We start from the raw sequence: 19,988 nt of genomic DNA, 5'->3' as shown, positions 1-19,988 counted from the left end.
GAGGTAAGATATTGTACACGTTTCGACATACTTTTCTGTCAAAGCACCATTATTCAGACATCTGCAGCCTGATACTTCAAGTCAAAAGTTTCAGTTTTACTTAATTATGAACAAAAAAATACTGAATGTTACTACTGCTTTCTTTTACTTTTACAATACTTACCATAAGAAAGCATTAAATATGATGAACTTCTGAATAACTAAGGTCTATAAGTGTTTCATACACATAACTGAATGAAATAACACAGCCAAACAAAATAGTTGAGATGATACTCAAGCATGTGCTGAAACACAGGCCAGACCCTGAAAAGGTATAACTTGGCACAGTTTCTTTACTGGGTTGTTTTATCCCTGCTAACAATATAATGCAATTTTACCAATTTAACACAATTTAAATGAATGTTAATTAACAAGGACCTGTCTTAATGATTTAGAGTCAATAAAATGGGTATCTGAAAGACATGGAAATAAGAGAAGCTGACTGCATGATTCAGCTCACTTCCCCCCCCCCCAAAAAAAAAAAAAATGACCTGACTTGGAGTGATCTTGGTCTTTTTCAGAGTATCTTTATGCATCTGATGCTTATGTGTCAAGTCAGACTTCTCTGAAAAACCAAACCAGCTCCCTAGTTAGATTTAATCTTTAGCACTATTAATGAGCAGAGTCCATAAAATGCCTCTATTTCAATTCAAGACAGAAATTTCAATTAGCAAGTTAAGGACTGAATTACCATTGAAATATTAGTATGTATTCTTAAGTTTAATGCTATTTCACCAGAGGTATAGAGTTTGTAATAAAACATGATTCAGCATAAAGTAAACTTTTTATAGAGATGCTACATAAGAAGAAAGTCACCTATTTTCTGTTTTATTATTAATCTTCAATTTTGCTTATACCACAGGATGACAAATTGTACATGGATAATAGGCTTTGAAAAAGTTAATTCTGGCAAAAATTCAACATTTGACAAATTCCTGCATTTTTATTTTAAAAAAATTAACCTATCTTGCTATTCTCCAAATAAGCTTATGTAAAAAAATCAGTACCATATATAATTACACAGTTCCCTAATATCTTAAAACCAGAGTTTTGACAGCTATTTGTTTAACTTAATGGGTTTAACAGCCCATTATGTTTATTTGTGTTAGGAAATAAGCACCCAAATTCATGGTCCGTTGGGGAAAAATGCAGCCAAAGACATCCTCATTTATTTATATGGGTAATTTCTGAACAACTTTTCAAATATTTTTTTTAATTTATACATTATATATTGCATTAAAATGTTTTTAAAAGTTATGCAATTCCACTAAAACTTTCCATAAAGATAATATGAAGTGTTAATGTTACATGAAGGAATATGCAGATTCCTGATATACATGGCCTGACTATTGAAATAACATCAGCATGAAGAGATTCTGCTTGTAAAACATTAAAAATCTTTGTCTATCGACAATTTCACCTTTAAAGTGAGAGCTAGGATATGAGCAAAATACATTTCAGCTGTACAGATGCAAGTCATGACATGCTTTCTGGAGATGCACACGTTGGTCCATTTCAGAAAAGCCCAAGTTTGTTCAGATAAGGAGGCTGATTGCTTAGATTCAAAAAATACAGTAGTAGAAGCATCTGGATACAGTACCAGAAGCCAGCATGCTGCTGTTTTCTTCAGAAAAACAGAAGTATGGACACCAGAAAAAACTTGAGAGACCAGATAAAGATTTGTGTCCTTCTTCTAAAGAGTTAGAGTTTAATTAGGTTGATACAATATTTCTGCTGCTCTCTGATTGTTCCTCAAAGTTTGTCACTGCTGGCTACAGCTTGGATAATTGCACTAATATCTTCCTTTGCCAGAAATGGGAAATCTCATCTAACAATGGCATATCACAGCACTTCTATCTCCCTAGTGCTATCACCCACACTTCTTAAACTGACAAATGCTATATCCTCTAGAGCCATCTCATCATGCAAGGAACAACTTTTTTCCACTACTCCTTTCCAGCTTTCTTTGCCGTGTGCCTGTTTTTGACAAATTAAAAGATGTAATTTGTAGCAACTCGGTCTCTGCTGCCACATGATGAAGGTCAAAATGTTGTGACTTTGAAACGGTCTGCTTTGCTTAATGTGGAATGCAACTGGATCACTCTTTCCCACCCTTAGACATGACAAATACAGTACCACCACCTTATTGCATGTATACTGACATCACGCATAGCGAACACACTTGCACAACAAGCCCCTTTTGCCTGTATTTTTTAAATTCCTTTAGTAACCACATCTCAGTATCCTTCGGTCGTTTGTTTCCGTGATGTGTGGTTGCCTATGAACCACCGCAGGTCTCTCTACGCCTTTAGCGCTGAGGACATACAAACATCTTAGCAGCTGATATCATGGCCTGCTTTTAAAGGACAGCACATTACACACAGGTAAATAAATACGAGATCATCCAAGCAGCTCTAGTTGCTAGCTGCAGCAAGTTTCTACAGTTCACCAAACAGAGCAGCCACAGTGCTTGCCACAACACAAACTTAGAAAGACAATACATAATGCTGCTCTTTCTCCAAACATCCATTCGAGTTTGGTTAAGACTTTCGATTTCTCTAAGCAAACCACACTTGTATGGATTTTCTGGAGATGTAATATTTTGTTTGTTTGTTGGGGTTTTTTTGCTAACTGATTATGGCTATGACATTTCTTTCTCTAGTCAAGCATTTGATGTAAAACTGATAACAAAGTTCAGGTACACACAGTCAGTTACTGCCTGCATCATCTTAACTGTCTTCGTATTAATTTACAAATTCATTTCTCAAACTGTAATAGTCAAAGAAAAAATAACGAGAAAACATTGTATTTAGACATCAGCATGGATATGAATGAAAGAAAAGCAGCAAATGTAGTAACTTATTAACTCAGAGCTCCAACAAAAGAAATGTCTTCTGTTCCCATCTTTTTTTTTTTCCCACATACGCTCTACACCAGTAGTCAGGTAGTAGAATGTTGTTTCCTGAACAAGGCATCAATTTACACATTCTTCAATCACACACAAGAATTTCTACACAAATTATCCCAGATTATGATTAGAAAGCCAAGCTATTTAAACCACATAGCTGGTTTAAATTTCTTTTGTTTCCAATTTCAAAGGATACTTTGTTTAAAGAGCTTGATACATCTAAGTCCATTATTAAAAATGAATCTCAAACAGAACAAATGCATCTTGGCCAAGATAAAGTTCAGTCTTCAAGAACGCTGTCAACCATATCTGAGACAAATTTGTCACAGAAACACACAAAACGGAGAATCTAGAAAGCACTGATGAGTGTCATTATTTCCTGAAATGTTACCCTGTGAAAATTTCCAAGTTAAGCATCATATTGTTAATCTCTTTCCCCATGTAAAAAGTACAAGGATTACAGTCAAGGCACGATTACATGCAGTAATAATTAGATCTAATTATTTTTACTTTGATGAATACAATATGGAAGGCTTGAAGAGAAACTATAAAGACGACTTCCTAGAATTTGATTAACTTTTCTGTGCTGATACGAGAGAAAGCACAAAATGGTTTTCTGAAGTGAAGAGCTGGGCAACTGTGTCCAAAGTTATTAAACAGATGCAAAAGTTGACCACATGGTGAGAAACTGATTGGAATCGCAGGACTAAATTCGGAAGGAATAATCAAATGTTTGGACTTGATGTGTCTGAGGAACAGGAGACAACAAAGCTACTTTGAGGTGAAACCCACAGCAATTTTGAACAGAGCTGATCCCTGTGCACACCAAGATTAGACGGCACACAATAGCCAGGGCTTTGACAAATAAAATTGGGAAGGGCAAACAGAAGGGAATGATTAAAACTTAGAAATATTCAAGTGGATGTGGTAAGATTTAGACGTGTTCTGGATCTGTGGGTCAAAGGAGAGAAACAGGCTAAAGAAGATGCCAAGATTACAGCCTTGAGTGAGGAGTCATGGTTATATTATCTGTTCTTTCTAGTTATTCTGTTTTGGAACACAGAACAGACAATAAAACCAGTAGCTTAGTGTTCTGAAATATTATAGTCTAATTTTCATATAGAAACTTACCAAATAGCAACTGAAGACATTAGTTTGTAGGTGGAGGCCATAGTATCAAGAGCCACTGTTACATAGGTGCAGGTATTCTATCATACAGTACCTTAAGAATCAACCAAAATTACTAAACTATCTATCTTCTTTTGTTAGTGAAACTGGAAGATGACAAAAAAAATTACATTACCCTGAAATTAATTTCTTCATTCCAATTTAAAAGAAACACTTCCTATTTTTCTATATTTATTTAAGGAACAGTAAATGAAAAGGTAACAGTAAATGAAACATACATTTTGTTTTAAAAATTATTCTGTCACAAGGAGAAATTTAGTTAATGCTCTTCTAATTTATGATAGATGCTGAACTACTTAAACCAAATTTTCTTTGTACTGGAATTGTTCATGATTAGATTGTAAACTCCTCAGGACAGGGGCCTGGAATATGCTAGGAAGAGTATTGTTAGGCAACAGAGATGCTACTTGAGAACAACTATACTCCCATTGCGTTTTGGAATGAATTGTGTATATATTTCTTCAGGGTGTTTTCGCACAGACATACCACTGAAGTAAAAGCTAATTAATTCACGATAAATGATCTGAAAAAAAATAAATATTAAGGACATGAAGTATCCTATTGATACTAACTTACTTAGGTAGCAAAACCAGAGCTGGCTGAGGGAATGCACATACAGCCTCACAAGCCTGAGTGCATAGACAGGTGAAATTTAACGCAGATAACCATAACGTAAACAGAGAAAAAAAAATCCTATCCTTATCTATAAAACTATCTAGTGGATGTAGATGTTAACAATCTGAAAATAGATCCTGCAATCTATATAGTTAGTGCTATGAAAACAATGTTCAATGTTTGTTCAGTGTTTAAAAGAACAACATTCAACAATGCTCAGTTTATCTGCTTTCTCACTTCCCTAACAAAGCAAAACAAATAAATGACAGGAATTGTAAGGAAAGAACTGGATAATGACATGAAAACCATTATTTTGGCTGCTCTTGTGTCTTGAATACTGTGTGTAGCTCCTGGTCTCCTCATCTCCAAAAGCATATAGTAGTGCTCAAAAAACAGACACACACAAAAAGAGATTAATAGTAACGTGAAAAAATCAAATAGGCTAAAACTCCAGCTTGGAAAATACAAGACTGAGGAAAGACATATAAAATCTTGAGTTGGAGAGAGGAGGTGACTAGAGAGCAACTGTTCATTGTTTCTACCAAAATGAGAAGAATATCAACTAAGACAGATAGGAAACTTTAAAAAAAACCCAAAACATTTCCCATGATGCATAGACAAGTTGCATTGAGCAGGGATCTCTTCCTGTAGCACACTGCAGATCCTGAAAGCCCACATGGACTTAAATGATTGGGCAAATTTGTGGAATAAAAATCTACTGAGAACTGTTAAAAATAAGACACTTCTGATTCAGAAAGTGCTAAAGCCACAGATGGTTGCATTCAAGGCATTTAGGGATCATATGATGTCCCATCTCTGTACTCTTCCTTAGGCACTTTCTTGTGTCCACTGCTACAGACATATACTCAAGTATGATGTCTGAACGAAGACCACACTATCTGGAATGCACTTATCTATAGCTGAAATCAAGGGAATCGAAAAATAAAGGATATGCATAATAGCAAGATGCATCTCAGGCTTGAAAACATTGACATATACACTTGCTTGTGGTCCAATTGCTAACATTAACATAGGAATATTAGTAAATGTAAGAATATAATCCCAAAAAAACCTTCGCATTTTCTCTTTTGAAACCTTTTTAACGCAGATTCAGTACGATCATACTGGTACTAAGTGTACCATGTCAGGATAGAATTTCTTTTTCTTTTTTTTGGGAGTGTAGGAGTATTTCTAACAGAAGAAGGTGTACAACAGTATTAAAATTCCATCAGTTTGACCTGCTTTTTGAAAAACAAATCACTACTTATTTCCATCTTCTTACGTACAGAAGTGAGTTTGTTTGTCACTGCGTGTTGTATTTTCTGTCAGTAACCACGCTGGACGATTTCTACAAATTGTCAACTTTCAGGCCCGTGTCCTGCGGCGGCACTTCCTGCTACTCCACTGCTTCCCCACAGCAGCCGCTGCTCCAGTGCCATTCCAACGTAGCAAATCACCACCAGTGGCACCGAGTCACGTCAAGAATTCCTTGTTTCAATAAGCAAGCACAGAGCGTGATCACCGACTCACCTGATCTGAGTTCTAAACCAATTTAGGTGAAGCAGCACAGTACTAAGTGGAAACTTGTTTCGAAGGACATTAAGTAATGAGGTAAAGATGCAGAGCTATAATTTCAAAAGTGCTAACCAGTTACTCTTCTAGAAACAAACAGGATGAATGAGCAAAGGCATTACTCAAATTCCCATTAGCTGCCTATTTTCACTTACAGCAGTCTAAATACTTTTAATTGCCTAGTCCGAAATGATTATTTTGATCCATTCCAAAGGAATTAGCTGTGCAGATAATGACACCTGGTCGAGCAATGCGGTCTGATCTGTTAACAAAGACTGAAAAAAAGTGTATAAAAAAGTTCTCTAGTCCACACTTACTTTTCAGTTGCTAAAAAAGAAAAGGAAAAGGAAAAGAGAGGGATGGCCCTTAAAGGAAAAACACTTGGATGCTCTGTGTGCTTTAAAGCCCGTACGAGCAACTTCTCCGCGGAATCCCGAAACAAACAAACAAAAAAAAAAGGTAAGATGAAAAAGAAAGTTAAACCAGCTCAGCGTTTCCGTCCCTAAATCGCTCCAACAGATGTCCCGTCGCGTCCCGCAGCTGCGGCGCGGTGGCGAGGGCGGTGCGCAGGGGCTCGGCCCGCTCCCCGCACGTTCCCCCGGGGGGGCGGCTGACTGTCGCGCAAGACATATATATATATATATACACACACATATATATACATAAATTTAAAACAACAAAAATCGGTGTAATACACACGGAAAGCGCGGTTCCCTGGGGCCCGAGAACCGCGGAATTTCTCCGCTGGCTGCGGCGGGAGCGGCGCCGCGGGCGACCGGGGCCGGATCCCCCCGCCTGTCCCCTCTGGGCCGGCGGCCGCCGGGAAGAAGCCGGCGGCTCGCGCCGGGCGTGGAGCGCGAGCGCGCCACGCCACGCCACGCCACGCCGCCCCCCCCCCCCGCCCTCCCCCGCCCCCGCTACCGTGCGGCCGTTAGCGCGTGGCAGTTAGCGCGCAGCCGCTCCCGGGGCGCGTGCCGCCGCAGCGGCTTCCGCGCGCGCCGTGTGCAGCGGCGCGAGGGAAGGCGGGCGGGCCGCCGGCCGGGGGCTGTTCCTCGCCGCACCCTCACCCCCGCCGGGGCTTTGCCAGCGGCCGCTGCTGCCGGTGAGCGCTGGGCGGCGGCAGCGAGTCCGCGCCGCCGGAGCCGCTCGGGGAAAGCGAGCGAGAGAGACTTTCACCTTTTCTCTCTTTTCCCGTCTTTCCCCACCATGCTGCGGACGCCGCTGCCCGCGGAGGAGAACCCGCGGCTCAGCCCGGCGCCCCTCTCCTGAGGAGATGAGAGAGGCGCGGCCGGGCCGGAGCTAGCGCGACCCGCGCCTCTCCCCTGTCTTCCCCTCTCCCGCGTCCCCGACCACCATGAGGGAAGAGAGAGAAGCCGCGGCCGCCTCCCACCACGGACCCAGCAAAGCCCCGCAGCACTGCCAGCAGCCGGACGGCGGCGGGGCGGCTGCCCCCCTGGCGCTCCCCGGCGGCGGCAGCCCGGAGAGCCTGCGGAACGGCTACGTGAAGGGCTGCGCGACCCCGCTGAGGCAAGACCCCCCGAAGAGCTTCCTCTCTCTGCTGCTGTTCCCTACCGCCGCCGCCGCCGCCTCCTCGTCCTCCTCCTCCCGGGCTCTGCTCAGCCTGGGCGCCCTGGCCGCCGTCGTGCTCTCGCTCCTGGCCTTTCCCGGTCGGGGCAGCGCCGGGGGCCAGCAGGACGGGAGCAGCTGGCGGAGCCCCCGGCCGCTGCACGCCTTGCTGTGCCTGTCCCGCTGCCTCAGCCCCCTCTTCAGCATCGCCTGTGCCTTCTTCTTCCTCACCTGCTACCTGGCTGGCGGCAGGCGCGGGGAGCGCGGCGGCGGCACGACCCGCTGGTGGCTGCTGGCGCTTCCCGTGTGCTGCTACTCGGGGGACTTCGTGGCGCTGCAGTGGCTGCTGCCCGCGGAGGGGCACGAAGAGGAGCTCCAGCCCCCGGCCGAGCCGCGAATGGTCCTAGGGAGGCTCCTGATAATGCTGGCCTCTGTAACGGCTCTGACCCTGCTGCGGAGCTCCCTCAAGTTGCGCCGGAGCCTCCTCGTCTTGGTCTTCTCCATCCTGGTGTGGCTGGTGTCTCTCACCAGCCTTCACTCGCTCCCCCCAGCCCTCAGACCACTGCTGGCCGGCTCGGTCGGAGTGGCAGGCTGCCTCCTGGCACTCTACGGCGGCGAGCACGGCATCTTCTCGGCTCAGAGCCGAGGAGCGCACCACCAGCATCATCACCACCCACGGCTCCCCAGCGTGGAGGAAAAAGTGCCTGTGATCAAACCCAGGAGGCGATCTAGCTGCGTGTCCTTAGGGGAAACTTCAGCCAGCTACTATGGCAGCTGCAAAATGTTTAGGAGACCCTCGTTGCCTTGCATTTCCAGAGAGCAGGTAGGTTTCTCCGAAACCGGAGGAAGAAACTTTCTGAGGAATGAGCGCCGCTCGCTTTTCCTAACTGCTGTCTATGTCTGTGCTGGATGTCTGCTGTCAAACGCCTGTTAGAGGAAAGGAGGAAAATGTTAGTCCCTTAGCGAGTTTCTCAGCTCGGTTCTGCAGAATCAATATAATCCTTTGTGTCTGTATAGAAGCTAAATCATAATAATGTATTTGCTATAGGGCAGAAGGCTCTCTCGCTTTTCATACGGTCTTAAATATTAAAAGGTAGCTCTTACTGATTAAAACAAAACCCCAAACCAAACATCTTCAGCTGTCAGCTGCCTTGTTATTTCGATTGTTTCTTTTCCAAAGCCCACCACCTCCTCCACTCCTGGCAGACTTTGCGAGAGAAAGAAACCGCAGCTTTCTAGCTGCTCGGCGCTTCAGGTTCTCACCGCTTTCTATCGACAAAAGGATTGCCAAGTGCTAAAGAAAAACCAGGTTTTGAGGGATATTATTCATCAGACGTTGGCACTGTTTGAGTGGCAGCTATCCTTCTGCCTTGCAGATTACGGTCTCTTGCTTCTCGCTCTCTCCCTCTCACACTCTTCCTCGCTCCACGTAAGTTAACATGAGGTTTGAGTTGATGTTGATGAGATTTAAGAAACTTCTTTTTACTGAAGAGAGAGCTGTTCAGTAGAGTCTGGAGGGACGCCCGAAACGCTCACTTTTCTTGAATGGAACTCTGTTGGTTTCTGCCTCCCGGAAAACTTTGCGATGAGTCTTGTTTTTTGTCGCGCAAACCCCCGTGGGGGTGAGGGGCGGGAGGGGGAAGATTGTTTATGTTTGGGAACTCGCACGTGAACTGCAGGAACATCGAGTTGTGTTGCCCGTGGGACTGGCCCGAGGCTGCTGCAAGTGGATTATCAGCCCGTTACAGGAGGCAGGAAAGGGGAGTGTGTTTAATAAACGGGCGAGTGAACAGTTTCTGGGAAGTGGCTGTTACTGCAGAATCTCCCATCTACACTGCAGTGGCTGAAATTCATGGATGCTAAATGGGATTTTCTAATTTTGCTTTGACATGTATTCCGTGATGCATTTCTTGTGACCTGACTGTGGAATAGGTCTGAGGAAATACGAGGTGAATCTGAAACGGCGGAGTAGTTTTCGAGCATTTCTTTCCCCGCGTTTGCACAATAGAATAATACAGCGGTAATTGTTTTTGCATAAAAGGTTAAAATGCAAGCATGCTGTGAACAGCCTTCGGAAATAACTCATTCCATAAGGTTCAAATTATGTAATGCATAGTATGAAAAACATTGAAATATTGTACTAGCAGTTAAGATATGTAGGGAATATTGTATAATAATTTACTTTCTCTCTTCCCTTCTGGATAGTAAATGTTCTCTTTTTCTGTCACATTTGTCTGCAGTACAGAAAACTCAGAAAATGCGATAACGTCTTTCATTGACTTTTCTGGATGATAGAAGATATTTGTTCTTATGCAAGTTACTAAATGCTTCCTTTGATATTCGGCTCACTTCCTGAAATCATGCGCATATTTCAAGTTAAGGCATTTATTATTCTTTAAGTAACATCATGAATGTCAGCCACAACTAAATACGTAGAATTTATTGGCAGTACTTAATCATACGTGTTCGTAATAAAACGTAAATGTTTGGTAGACTTCCAGAATTTGATATCTTTATTATCCCTAGAAGTGAAGAGAAACAACAAAGAGATCTGAAGTTCTTTATTTTCCTAGTAGTCTATTCTGCTTTGCAATAAATATTTCTGCTTTATTAAGCACAGTTTAAATGGGTTTCATAGATATATGTTCTGTGCAGTATTTTGTATGTGATTTTTATGAGGATGACACAGGTTAAATCCTCTGATCTCCTGTCTGACCTAGGGAGAGACTAGACATTGCAGAGCTGATAAACCAGCAATTTTAGGGGGGAGAAGTAAGCCTATAATGTGTGACTTTATTTGAATAAACACTATGAGGTTTTTATATTGATTCCTTGAAACAGGAGAATATATGCACTTAACGCTTTTCAGAGAGCATTTGTTATGTGAGTTTTCTTTAAAGACTGATTGCATGTTTTGCAGATCTTTATAAAATATTACAGTGATTCTTTTCCAATATTAGTATTTTAAGATAGTGAATTTAATGAGCATTGTTAGGAAGATCAGTGGAGCACAAGGAATGTGTTGCAGGTCCACTTTGACAGGAATACTTTGATGAATGAGACCTGAGTTGCTATTATGATTCTATTAGATGTATTTTGTACAATTGTTATGAACCTCTCGTATGTAGAGGTCTGTATAAACCTCTATAAGCAGGGGCACATAAGAACAAAAAAAGGCAGGTTTAGATTTTAGTTACTCTCTGAGGAAAACAGGGAATGCTAGTATTGGCCTTAAGTTTTCAGTTACTTGTTGATTTGAAATTATCCCAACTCTCTGTCTAGTTAAATACATGAGAAAATAATTACATTGAGTTGACTGTTTTTTCGTTAATAAGCTAAAGCTAACAATTTTTTTGGATGTGTGCAGGGAGAGTGTGTGCACAGGACGAGGTTTGTGCAATCAGTAATGTGTGCACATTCAAATCAAATGGAGCTGTCACAGTTTCCTGGGGCAGAAGTGGAAAGAGGCCCTGTGAGCAATCTAATTTGAGCAATCCTCATGACAAATATTTAGATTATTGCCTTCTGTACTTGAACAGGTATGGCAACTATAATACTGGAGGGTTTATAAAATTGGATTACCTTTATTCTTACCTTTCATACGAGTATCCATGCCTACTTTAGCCAGCAAAGTCTACAAATTCCTGCCGTGTGTGGCTTTTCTGCGGTACATGTGGCTAGCAATGTAGTTTGAGGTGAGGGGAAGGAGTCTTGAATAGATTATATCTTTAAATTTTTTGTGAGTATACTTAAATGCTATTATCAAAATATAAAAATACACGTAGAAGGAAGCAAAATGACTAAAATTAAGGCTAAGAATTATGCAAATGCAATGTCTTTTCTGAATTCTACTTTATTAACATTTCTCTTGCTCACAGAAATTCATCTGATTTTAGCAGTGAACAGGCTTTTTGTACTCTTACTTCAGTGTTCATCTTGGACCTAGAGAGGAATTGGTTATTAGCAGTATGGTTGCAGTATTGGTCGGTATTACATATTCTGTGTAGGTGATGTTTTGCTTGCATGTGTTAATTGGATGCTAATCTGTTAGCTGCACCTACTGCTGCTGGTGTCTAAGGGTTTATCTTTATTGACTGTTGCATCTTCAGGACTTCCCCCTGGGACCCCCCGTGAAAGCCAAATCAGAATTGGGGATCTAAAAGGTGCTGGTCAGTATTGCAGATCTTGTGGACACTCTGTGTCCTGAAAAATACTGTAGTAAAACTTTTTTGTTCTTTAACGTGATGGTGAAAATGTATATGAGCAAATAACTATGTGTAGGAGCTCATACATTGGAACTTCTCAGAGTCTAGAAAGAATATATGATTTCTAAAATTCATGTTTCCTTGAGTAAAGAATAGACCTTCCTAATTAAATATACAGGATATGTGTCCAAAAGGGTCTGCAAACAGAGCCGATGCTTTTCCTAGCTTCCTGACTAGGTTCAAACACGTAGGAAGGCTGGGGTGTTTCATGGATAAAGACTGCTTTCATCTTGCACTCTGTTAATTACGGGAAGAATTGCCTTGTGGTTAGGTTGTTGGATTGACTGCCACCTCTCCTCAGTTTCTGTTCCAAGCTATCTCATACCTTTGACGCATTACCTACCTTAGGAAGATCAGGACTCAATTTCAAGAGTTTAAAATATTTATGTAACTTGAAATTAATGCAGTTCCTTATTTGCATAGACAATTTATATCAGTGTCTGTTTCCTATTTGTGAAACAAATTATACTTTGTCCATAATTACTCAGGGTATAAACTTAATAGTGCAGAAGCTGTCTTTTAATATGTATTTTACGGTGTCAGAATTGTTAAATTCAGGTACTGTTTGCAGCCTAGAAACACGCAAGCCTTTACCTGTTGGTTGCAGCCAATAACATAGGATGTAACTCTTCTTGCTATGCATTTGACCAACTAACTCTTTAAATATTTAATTTTTCCCCTAATGGTTACAATGACTGTTGCCTTAAGCGCACCTGCATCTCAAGATTTGTTTCTGTTCTTAACAGAAACTTTGTATCTCTTGAGTTGTTATGGTTTGTCTTATGTGGAAAATGAAGGTAGAAATGCGGCTGTGCTGAGCTGTGTGAGCTATGTCTTCGGTTTCAATGGGATGCAACTGAGTGTGAGGAATATACAGAAAGAAGGATTATGTGGTGAAAGTGTGTCTTGGAAAATTGTTTTTGCAACCAGGTTTTGGATGAGTAGGATTATATTATTTCTGTCTGCTTTTCTTTAACCTTGACAAAATGTTTTGTGCTGGATGAAGTGTGAAATAAGAACACTCTTGGTAAGGGTTGCAGCCTTTTTTTTTTTTTTTTTTTTTCATATTTCATATTCTTGAAGTATCATACCAGAAAGAAAGGATGATTTGAGCTTGATCTGCCCACAGAGACCTGTAGAGAGGTCAGAGTTTGAGATGGTACCCTCTGGTAAAGTGACCACCAGAACCATACAGTGGTTCACGGACAATGACAGAGTGCTGTTAGGCAGACTGAATGCAGTTAAGAACTCTGTTTGCCAAGTTTACCTGAAGATGGTTTTTAGATATCCAAGGCTTGGTGGCAGCTCATGTTCTAGACAGAAAAAGTATGCCAAACGCAGGGAAACATGTCTGTAAGTTGTCAGTGTAGAAAAGGGTGTTTCTGCAGGTGTGGTTTCCCATAAGGAAGATGTGAAGGGAGAAAGGAAAGAGATCAAAGACAACTGCTGTGGAAATGCTGCAGAAGTTTGGAGGAAGGTGAGGGTGGTGTATTACAGGAGTGACCAGAGTGCCAGTGGGGAAAAAAGTGGAGGAGGCTGGGAGAAAAGGTTCCAAGAACCACGTGATTGAAAATAACAGGATAAATTGGATAAAATACTAATTTTCATCTTTGACTAGGAAGACATTTTAAACTTATGAAAGAAAATTGTAGAGAAGAGGAACAAAAGGTTCCCAGGAGAGTCTCTAGAATAGCAAAAGAGGGTGGCCTCTGCACTGTGATTTGTGAATAGTATATTCTGTGAGGTTAAATATGAAAGGAAAGAATATTGCAAGGAGTCGGGTATATTTTCCTGAGAAAAAGACCCATCATTTTGTTGGAATCTCACCCATTTTTCCAGGATAAAACTATGTGGAGAGAGAGCTGAATTAATAGCTTCAGATGAGAGTAAAAGGGAGTGAAACGAAACATTGAATTTCAACATGACTTTTTCAGTGGGTGAAAACAATGCTTAGCAAGATGGAACGATACAATAGAGTAAATTTTAGTGGGAAAAAAAATAATGGGACTTCTCTGCAACTCAACAGCAGGAACAAAAATTTATGGTAAAGGTGAGGGCTTGGATTGGTCGGTGCAGACTGTGTGATATATGAGTGACTGTTAGAACCATAAAAAGGATCAATAACTTTCAGGATCCAGTTGAGGTAAAAGAGTACTAGAGCCTTCCAAACAGACAGGAATCATGGATGCTACTAAATTAGAGTTCACAGGGTAACAAGTAAGCTGGCAGACGATGGTATTTGGGAAGGGGAAATGTGACAGAAATACATTGGAGAGATCTGTCCTTAAGGAAGACCAGTCAAGTGTGAATGGACTTATTGGTGAGCATGACAAAACAAAATGTTCTAGGAACTAGAGATGGCATAACAACAAATGACTGCTGAAATAAAATTATAGTTTCTGGAGCATTTTTATATTTGGAAATGGATCATATAGCTTTGGGAAAGGATGTAATTCATATAAATACAGGCAGCTGGTGACCAGGAGTAAGTTTTGATGCATTGGGCCTTCCCTATGTTTTCTCAGCTTTTATATGTAGTATATTTCTTTGAAACAAGCGCAGATTTACTGGGAGAGGAATAGAACAGAGCACGGAGAGCCAAGTAATTTTTTTTTCATCACTCTGTTTGTTTGATAGTTTGGTATTCATGAGAACCAGTGATTCTGTGCAGAACATTCATGACTACCAGTGCTAACCTCACTTTGTACAGGAGGTGTGGAAAAAGCTGACGTATTTCCAATTAAATGACTGATTGAATGGCAATCCTGACAAGTTTTGTTACTCAGTACTGAGTTACTAGCCTTAATTTTCCTTTATGCAAACTCAAATAACTTCACTAAGTTAAAGGCATATTTGCAGCAAATGGTCCATTTATATTTCATTTGATAAATAAAAGTTTGTTTTATGGAATGTTAAAATGATCTTTTTGCTATAAATGTACTATTTTTAAGCTATTCAAGATACCATAGAAAACGTACCATGTGAAGCTGTATTTGGGTGCTTTGGATTTGGTTTTGAGAGATCTTTCCTCTTTTATGAGGAATATTCCAGGATTTTGGTATGAATTAGCAATATGGGTATGTTGGTTTAGCTATATCCATGCTGGTCATAGTAACTGAGAAATATCCATGGGGTTTAATTTGGGGTGAGTACTTTCAGTGCACCCCAACCAGCCAGTGCTGCTCCCCCGCCTCAGAGGAACTGTACGCTGTTAGGTGGTGGTACAGGGAGCTTGGATCACGCCTGTCTGTTTATGTCTGTTGTCAGCACGGTTTTGTCAGAGAGGTTCATAAAGTTCATAATAAACTCTTCTGAAAGTGTGTGAAACTTCAGGTTTGCAGGGGGAAGTTTTATCGGTTTTGTTGAAATAACAGCTTAACTATGACTCCCTGCATAGGCACTATGGTATTGAAGTATCTCTTTTAACCTTCATTATTGGTCATGTTACATTTTCTTCTTGGTTAGATTAAGCCCTTTTAACAGGATAGGAGCTAAACTAAAGGCTAAAAAGGCATTCTCATGCTAGGCTCACTGTCTGCATCTTTAACATGATTTTTGTTCCAGCGTGACCTAAACTTAAAGGCCTGTATTTACATTTGGGGTCCTTTTATTTTTTTGTAGAGTCAGTTTAGTGTTACAGATTCAATCATAACTTATTTTCCAGATTTTTTTAGTGTTTGTTTGTTTTTCCCTAAGCACTGTTGTGTCATACCTGTTTATGGCTATTGCAACTGTGGCTATTGCCCAGCTGGATTGAATTGATTGAATTTATGGCTATTGCAACTGTGGCTATTGCCTGGATTGCCCAGCTGGATTGAATTGATTGAATTTCCTAATTAAGGTTTAGACCCTGCCTACAAAAGGTGGGCCATTTCCTCCTGGTTGTGGAAGATGCAACCACATCCTTGGAGCTGCAGCCTGGGCTGGTGAGCAGCAACTGGTGACCCTGATGTGATATGTCTGAGAGACCCTGAAGACCGTGACTCCCTTGCCGGAGCCAGAGTAGCCAGAGCCAGGGCCGGAGTGAGAGTCCTTCAGTAAAGAAGGTAAAGCTGCAAGCCCAAAAGAGGGAAGCGTGCTGGAGTCGGAATGAATGGACTGGGTCTCTGCTCACCGTAAAGCCTTCACCTTCCTTTAAAAACAAAAACTTGTAAAACAAAAAGGGGGAATTATGACTATTGCAACTGTGGCTATTTCCCAGATTGCCCAGCTGGATTGAATTGATTGAATTTCCTAATTAAGGTTTAGACCCTGCCTACAAAAGGTGGGCCATTTCCTCCTGGCTGTGGGAGATGCAACCACATCCTTGGAGCTGCAGCCTGGGCTGGTGAGCAACACCTGTTTGCCACTCCGGGAATATAGTTTTATTCTTTTTGTCTAGTAGATTGTCCTAAAGGAATTCTAAATTTCTGGGTACTCTAAGTTACTAATACAGTATAAGTAGTACTTTTTTTTAAAAAAAAAAAACAGGTATCAGTGAATTTTTCTAATACTTTAGGCTCATTGGAACTGTTTCTATCCTTTCACACAAACTGCTGATACACCTACTGTTTTTCAGCATTTGATGACTGATAAACACTAATCCTCAGATATCTCACTATCTTCTGTGTGAGAGATGTATGGTGGCCAAGGAAGCTTGCGGTGTGAATGCGTTACAGGAGTGGATGGCCTCTTAGCTGGGCTTGTAACTTTGGAAGGGTTAGATATGAACTGACTTTTTGTGAGCTTTCTTCCAGACAGGGATTGATCTCTGTATTTGTAGGACATTGTTAGTAGCTAATAAAATTCAATGTTGTGCATGTAGTTTAATGATGCTAATTTCAAAAAGAAAGGAATGTATTTGAGAGAAGTCTTAAGTGACTGTTGTCTTGATTAATGTCCACACCAGCCTTCATTTCATTTGGTTTGTCACCTAGACAGTGTAATGTGTAAATGCACTCACAGGGTTTTTGATACTTGCTCTTGCAATTCCATAGTATCCTACACATTCTCGTTCCCTTAGAATTATCCTCATTACATAGTACGAAATTAAATTTCAGTTAATTTAAACTGCATTTTTGTAGATACAAGCAGTTGTGGTCTTATGTGTGAGTGGTAGGGGAGGGAAATGCGTGTTGAAACCTGAAGGTGTGATTAGCAGACTGGAAAAGTTTAGATCCTGCTGTGCCTGTGAAATGCCACCTGCTCTGGCACTGCCCTGAAGGAATTGGCTCAGGCTGGAAGAAGTAAAGGCACACTGGCGTGATTTTCCTTCTGACTAGCTGGATCTGCGAGAAGCAGGCTTTATTTCGCTCAGGGAAAGATGGATGCTGGTCTGAGTTATGCTGTTTCTATCGAGACTGCGCATACGGCAGTGCACTGGAACACAGATGTACCTGCTGTGTGTTGCTGCTGATAGTCTGGGGTAAACTCACACGCATGTTAGTGCTGACAAGGGCTTGGTTCTGCCTAATACGTTAGTGTAGGATGGAGCAGTGTATTTCTTATCTTAACTGGAAAACACAAACAAGCTTGTATTGTCCACCCTGTATGTGTCCTCTTTCTGCCCTTGCTTCAGCTAACTGCATTTTTGGGGCAGCACAGTAGCCATTTGGGGATCACTGAACCATGCTTAAAAAGCAAATTTCAAATGAAACTTGAATTCAATGAGAGAATTTCAATTTACTATGCACACAGATATTCAACTAGGCATCTTCTAGTCTTTTTTTTAAATAGTAAAAAGCTGAGGAATGTTACATCTTTCCAATGATTAAAGAAATGTAGTATGACTATCTGAAGTTAAAATGAGTGATTACTGTGATGTAAATAACAGCTTTGTGCTTTTATTTACAGCCAAGCGCAGTTGAAAGTATTTTGATTACAGGTATCTGTTAACTTATTTTTATGTAGTTACAGAAAAGCATTAATTGGAATCTGTATCAGTTTTTTGCTGCTTTTTATTCACTGTAGCAGAATGTCTCCATCCCAGGGTAGTATTAAAAGTCTTAATTTTTACTTCTATTAGGAGTTTCTGGTTGAGCAAGCTTGATTAAGAAAGAAGAGTTTGGAACAACTTTTGTGTTAATGACCAGTCTTTTTTGTCATTGCTTTTAATTAATTTGTTTTTCATAACTGGAAGCCTGTTTTGTTAGAAGCCAAAGAATTTTAAAAGAAGCTGGAAAATAATAGACTTGTAAGTGATTTCCTATGATGTCAAGATGAAAATAAGAAAATGGGAGTCAATGAGCAGAAGCAGATGCTCGCTATTGCTTTTAAGGGTGACCTGTTTTCAAACCCTCTGAGACGATGACCATCGTATCAGAGATATCTGCAAAATGTTCTGAAGAAGAAAATAGTACTTCAATCTGTGTATGAAGGATAACAATTTTTTATGAAGAGTAAAAATTAAAACTAGTTAAAAGACCCTAAGCTTTAAGCAATCTTGTCAAAATAGTAAAACTTTGTGCTTATGTATGATATTTGCGTAACCCATTATTAAGGTTGTTAAGAATAAGATTTCGGGACAAATTCACTTAGAAACTGATGTTATATCTGTCAATATGAAATTGATATCTTGTTCAGGAAGGTATCTTACAACTTTGAAATACAGTTCGAATCTTTTCTAAATAATAAAGAGATGCTGTTTCAGGATTAACTGCAAAAGTTAATACAGCTTTAATAATGGACCTATAAAGGTATATGGCTAGTCTTACGTCATTTTTCTTGTATGAGACTGGTTGCTGTTAAAGTCTCGTTGCTAAAGGTTTATAAGTCTACTATACTTGCCTTAACACTTACTCTAGTAGGAAGCTCCCTCCAGTCAGCAAAGCACTTAAGCTTTCAGGTGGAAAAGAACATGCGTTTTACAGTGTTCAAGGATTGAGATTATAGTCCTTGTTTAAAAATTCACAGAGTTTAATGTGATTTATAACTTTAGCTCTCTAGTAGCAAGTGTTAACAATCTCAATTGAATACCTTCTTAAAGCTATGTTGCTTTCAGCTCTCCGGTGATGGATAGGATTGGTGTGCCTTTAGAAGGCACACCTATATTTTTAATTATTTGGGCCTTGAAAGTACAAGGAAAATAGTTTCCTGGGGGATAAATGTTCAATAGTACATCGCTTACTTGCTTGTCTTGTCTTTTTTTGGAATGTAATTTTTCTTTCTCTTTCCCTGTCCTTTTCTCTTCTTCATTTTACAATAATTTTAACACCTCTTCCTAGAACACCAGTGTGTTCTTTCTCTTTCTACATGTTACAAGATCAGTAACATAATTTCATCTGAAATTACAAGTATCTTTCAGCAAAGACTTAAAAAGGACTGAAAATATTTTACTTTTTTAGAAGCCTAGCAATCAATTTATTGTTTAAAAAAAAGTGTACAATGTTTGGTAACATAATTTATAAAATAGAATAATTAAATATTTCTTTGCATTTACAGCATAAAAATGTTTCTAGAATCCCTTACTTCAGTACTGTGTAAATGTCTGTAATTGAAAAACAGTATATAAGTACAGTTTATATTATATTATACCAGTATATAAGTTTTCAAATGCAGTCGCATTTGAAAAGATGTATGCATTTATACTTGACATACTCATGCAGACCTTATCCTTTACCTTGATATTATACTATGTTGTAAAGTTCCTTGTTTTTTTCATTTTGTTCTTTTAGTTCTGTAAGTTAGATGCAAGGTGCTTACTCACCTGCTTCATTGTCCCTAAGTGTAACTGCAAATTTATTTGTAAGATCTGAGCTCTTAACATATAGGGTTTTGTAGTTAGGAACTTATTCTTTGCTACCCAAAGAGAATCTGCAGAGGTTTCAAAGCCGAAAACAATCCTCTGTTTGTTTGTT

At 40.3% G+C, this 19,988-nt stretch overlaps 1 protein-coding gene across 1 annotated transcript in view; it reads left to right on the top strand.

Annotated features, from left to right (window-relative positions):
• Window positions 1-7,570: 7,570 nt before the first annotated feature.
• Window positions 7,571-19,988, top strand: part of PDE3B (phosphodiesterase 3B) — a 92,498-nt gene continuing 80,080 nt past the window's right edge. Inside the window, exon 1 of the mRNA XM_086614174.1 lies at window positions 7,571-8,711. Within this exon, the coding sequence (XP_086470300.1) occupies window positions 7,677-8,711 (1,035 nt within the window). The 5' untranslated portion in view covers window positions 7,571-7,676. The remainder of the gene's footprint in view (window positions 8,712-19,988) is intronic.

This window comes from Tauraco erythrolophus, chromosome 6 (assembly GCF_009769465.1).
Source record: "Tauraco erythrolophus isolate bTauEry1 chromosome 6, bTauEry1.pri, whole genome shotgun sequence".
NCBI classification, from domain to species: Eukaryota; Metazoa; Chordata; class Aves; order Musophagiformes; family Musophagidae; genus Tauraco; species Tauraco erythrolophus.
The sequence above is the reverse complement of the archived record's forward strand: the minus strand, read 5'-3'. Positions and strand labels throughout refer to the sequence as shown.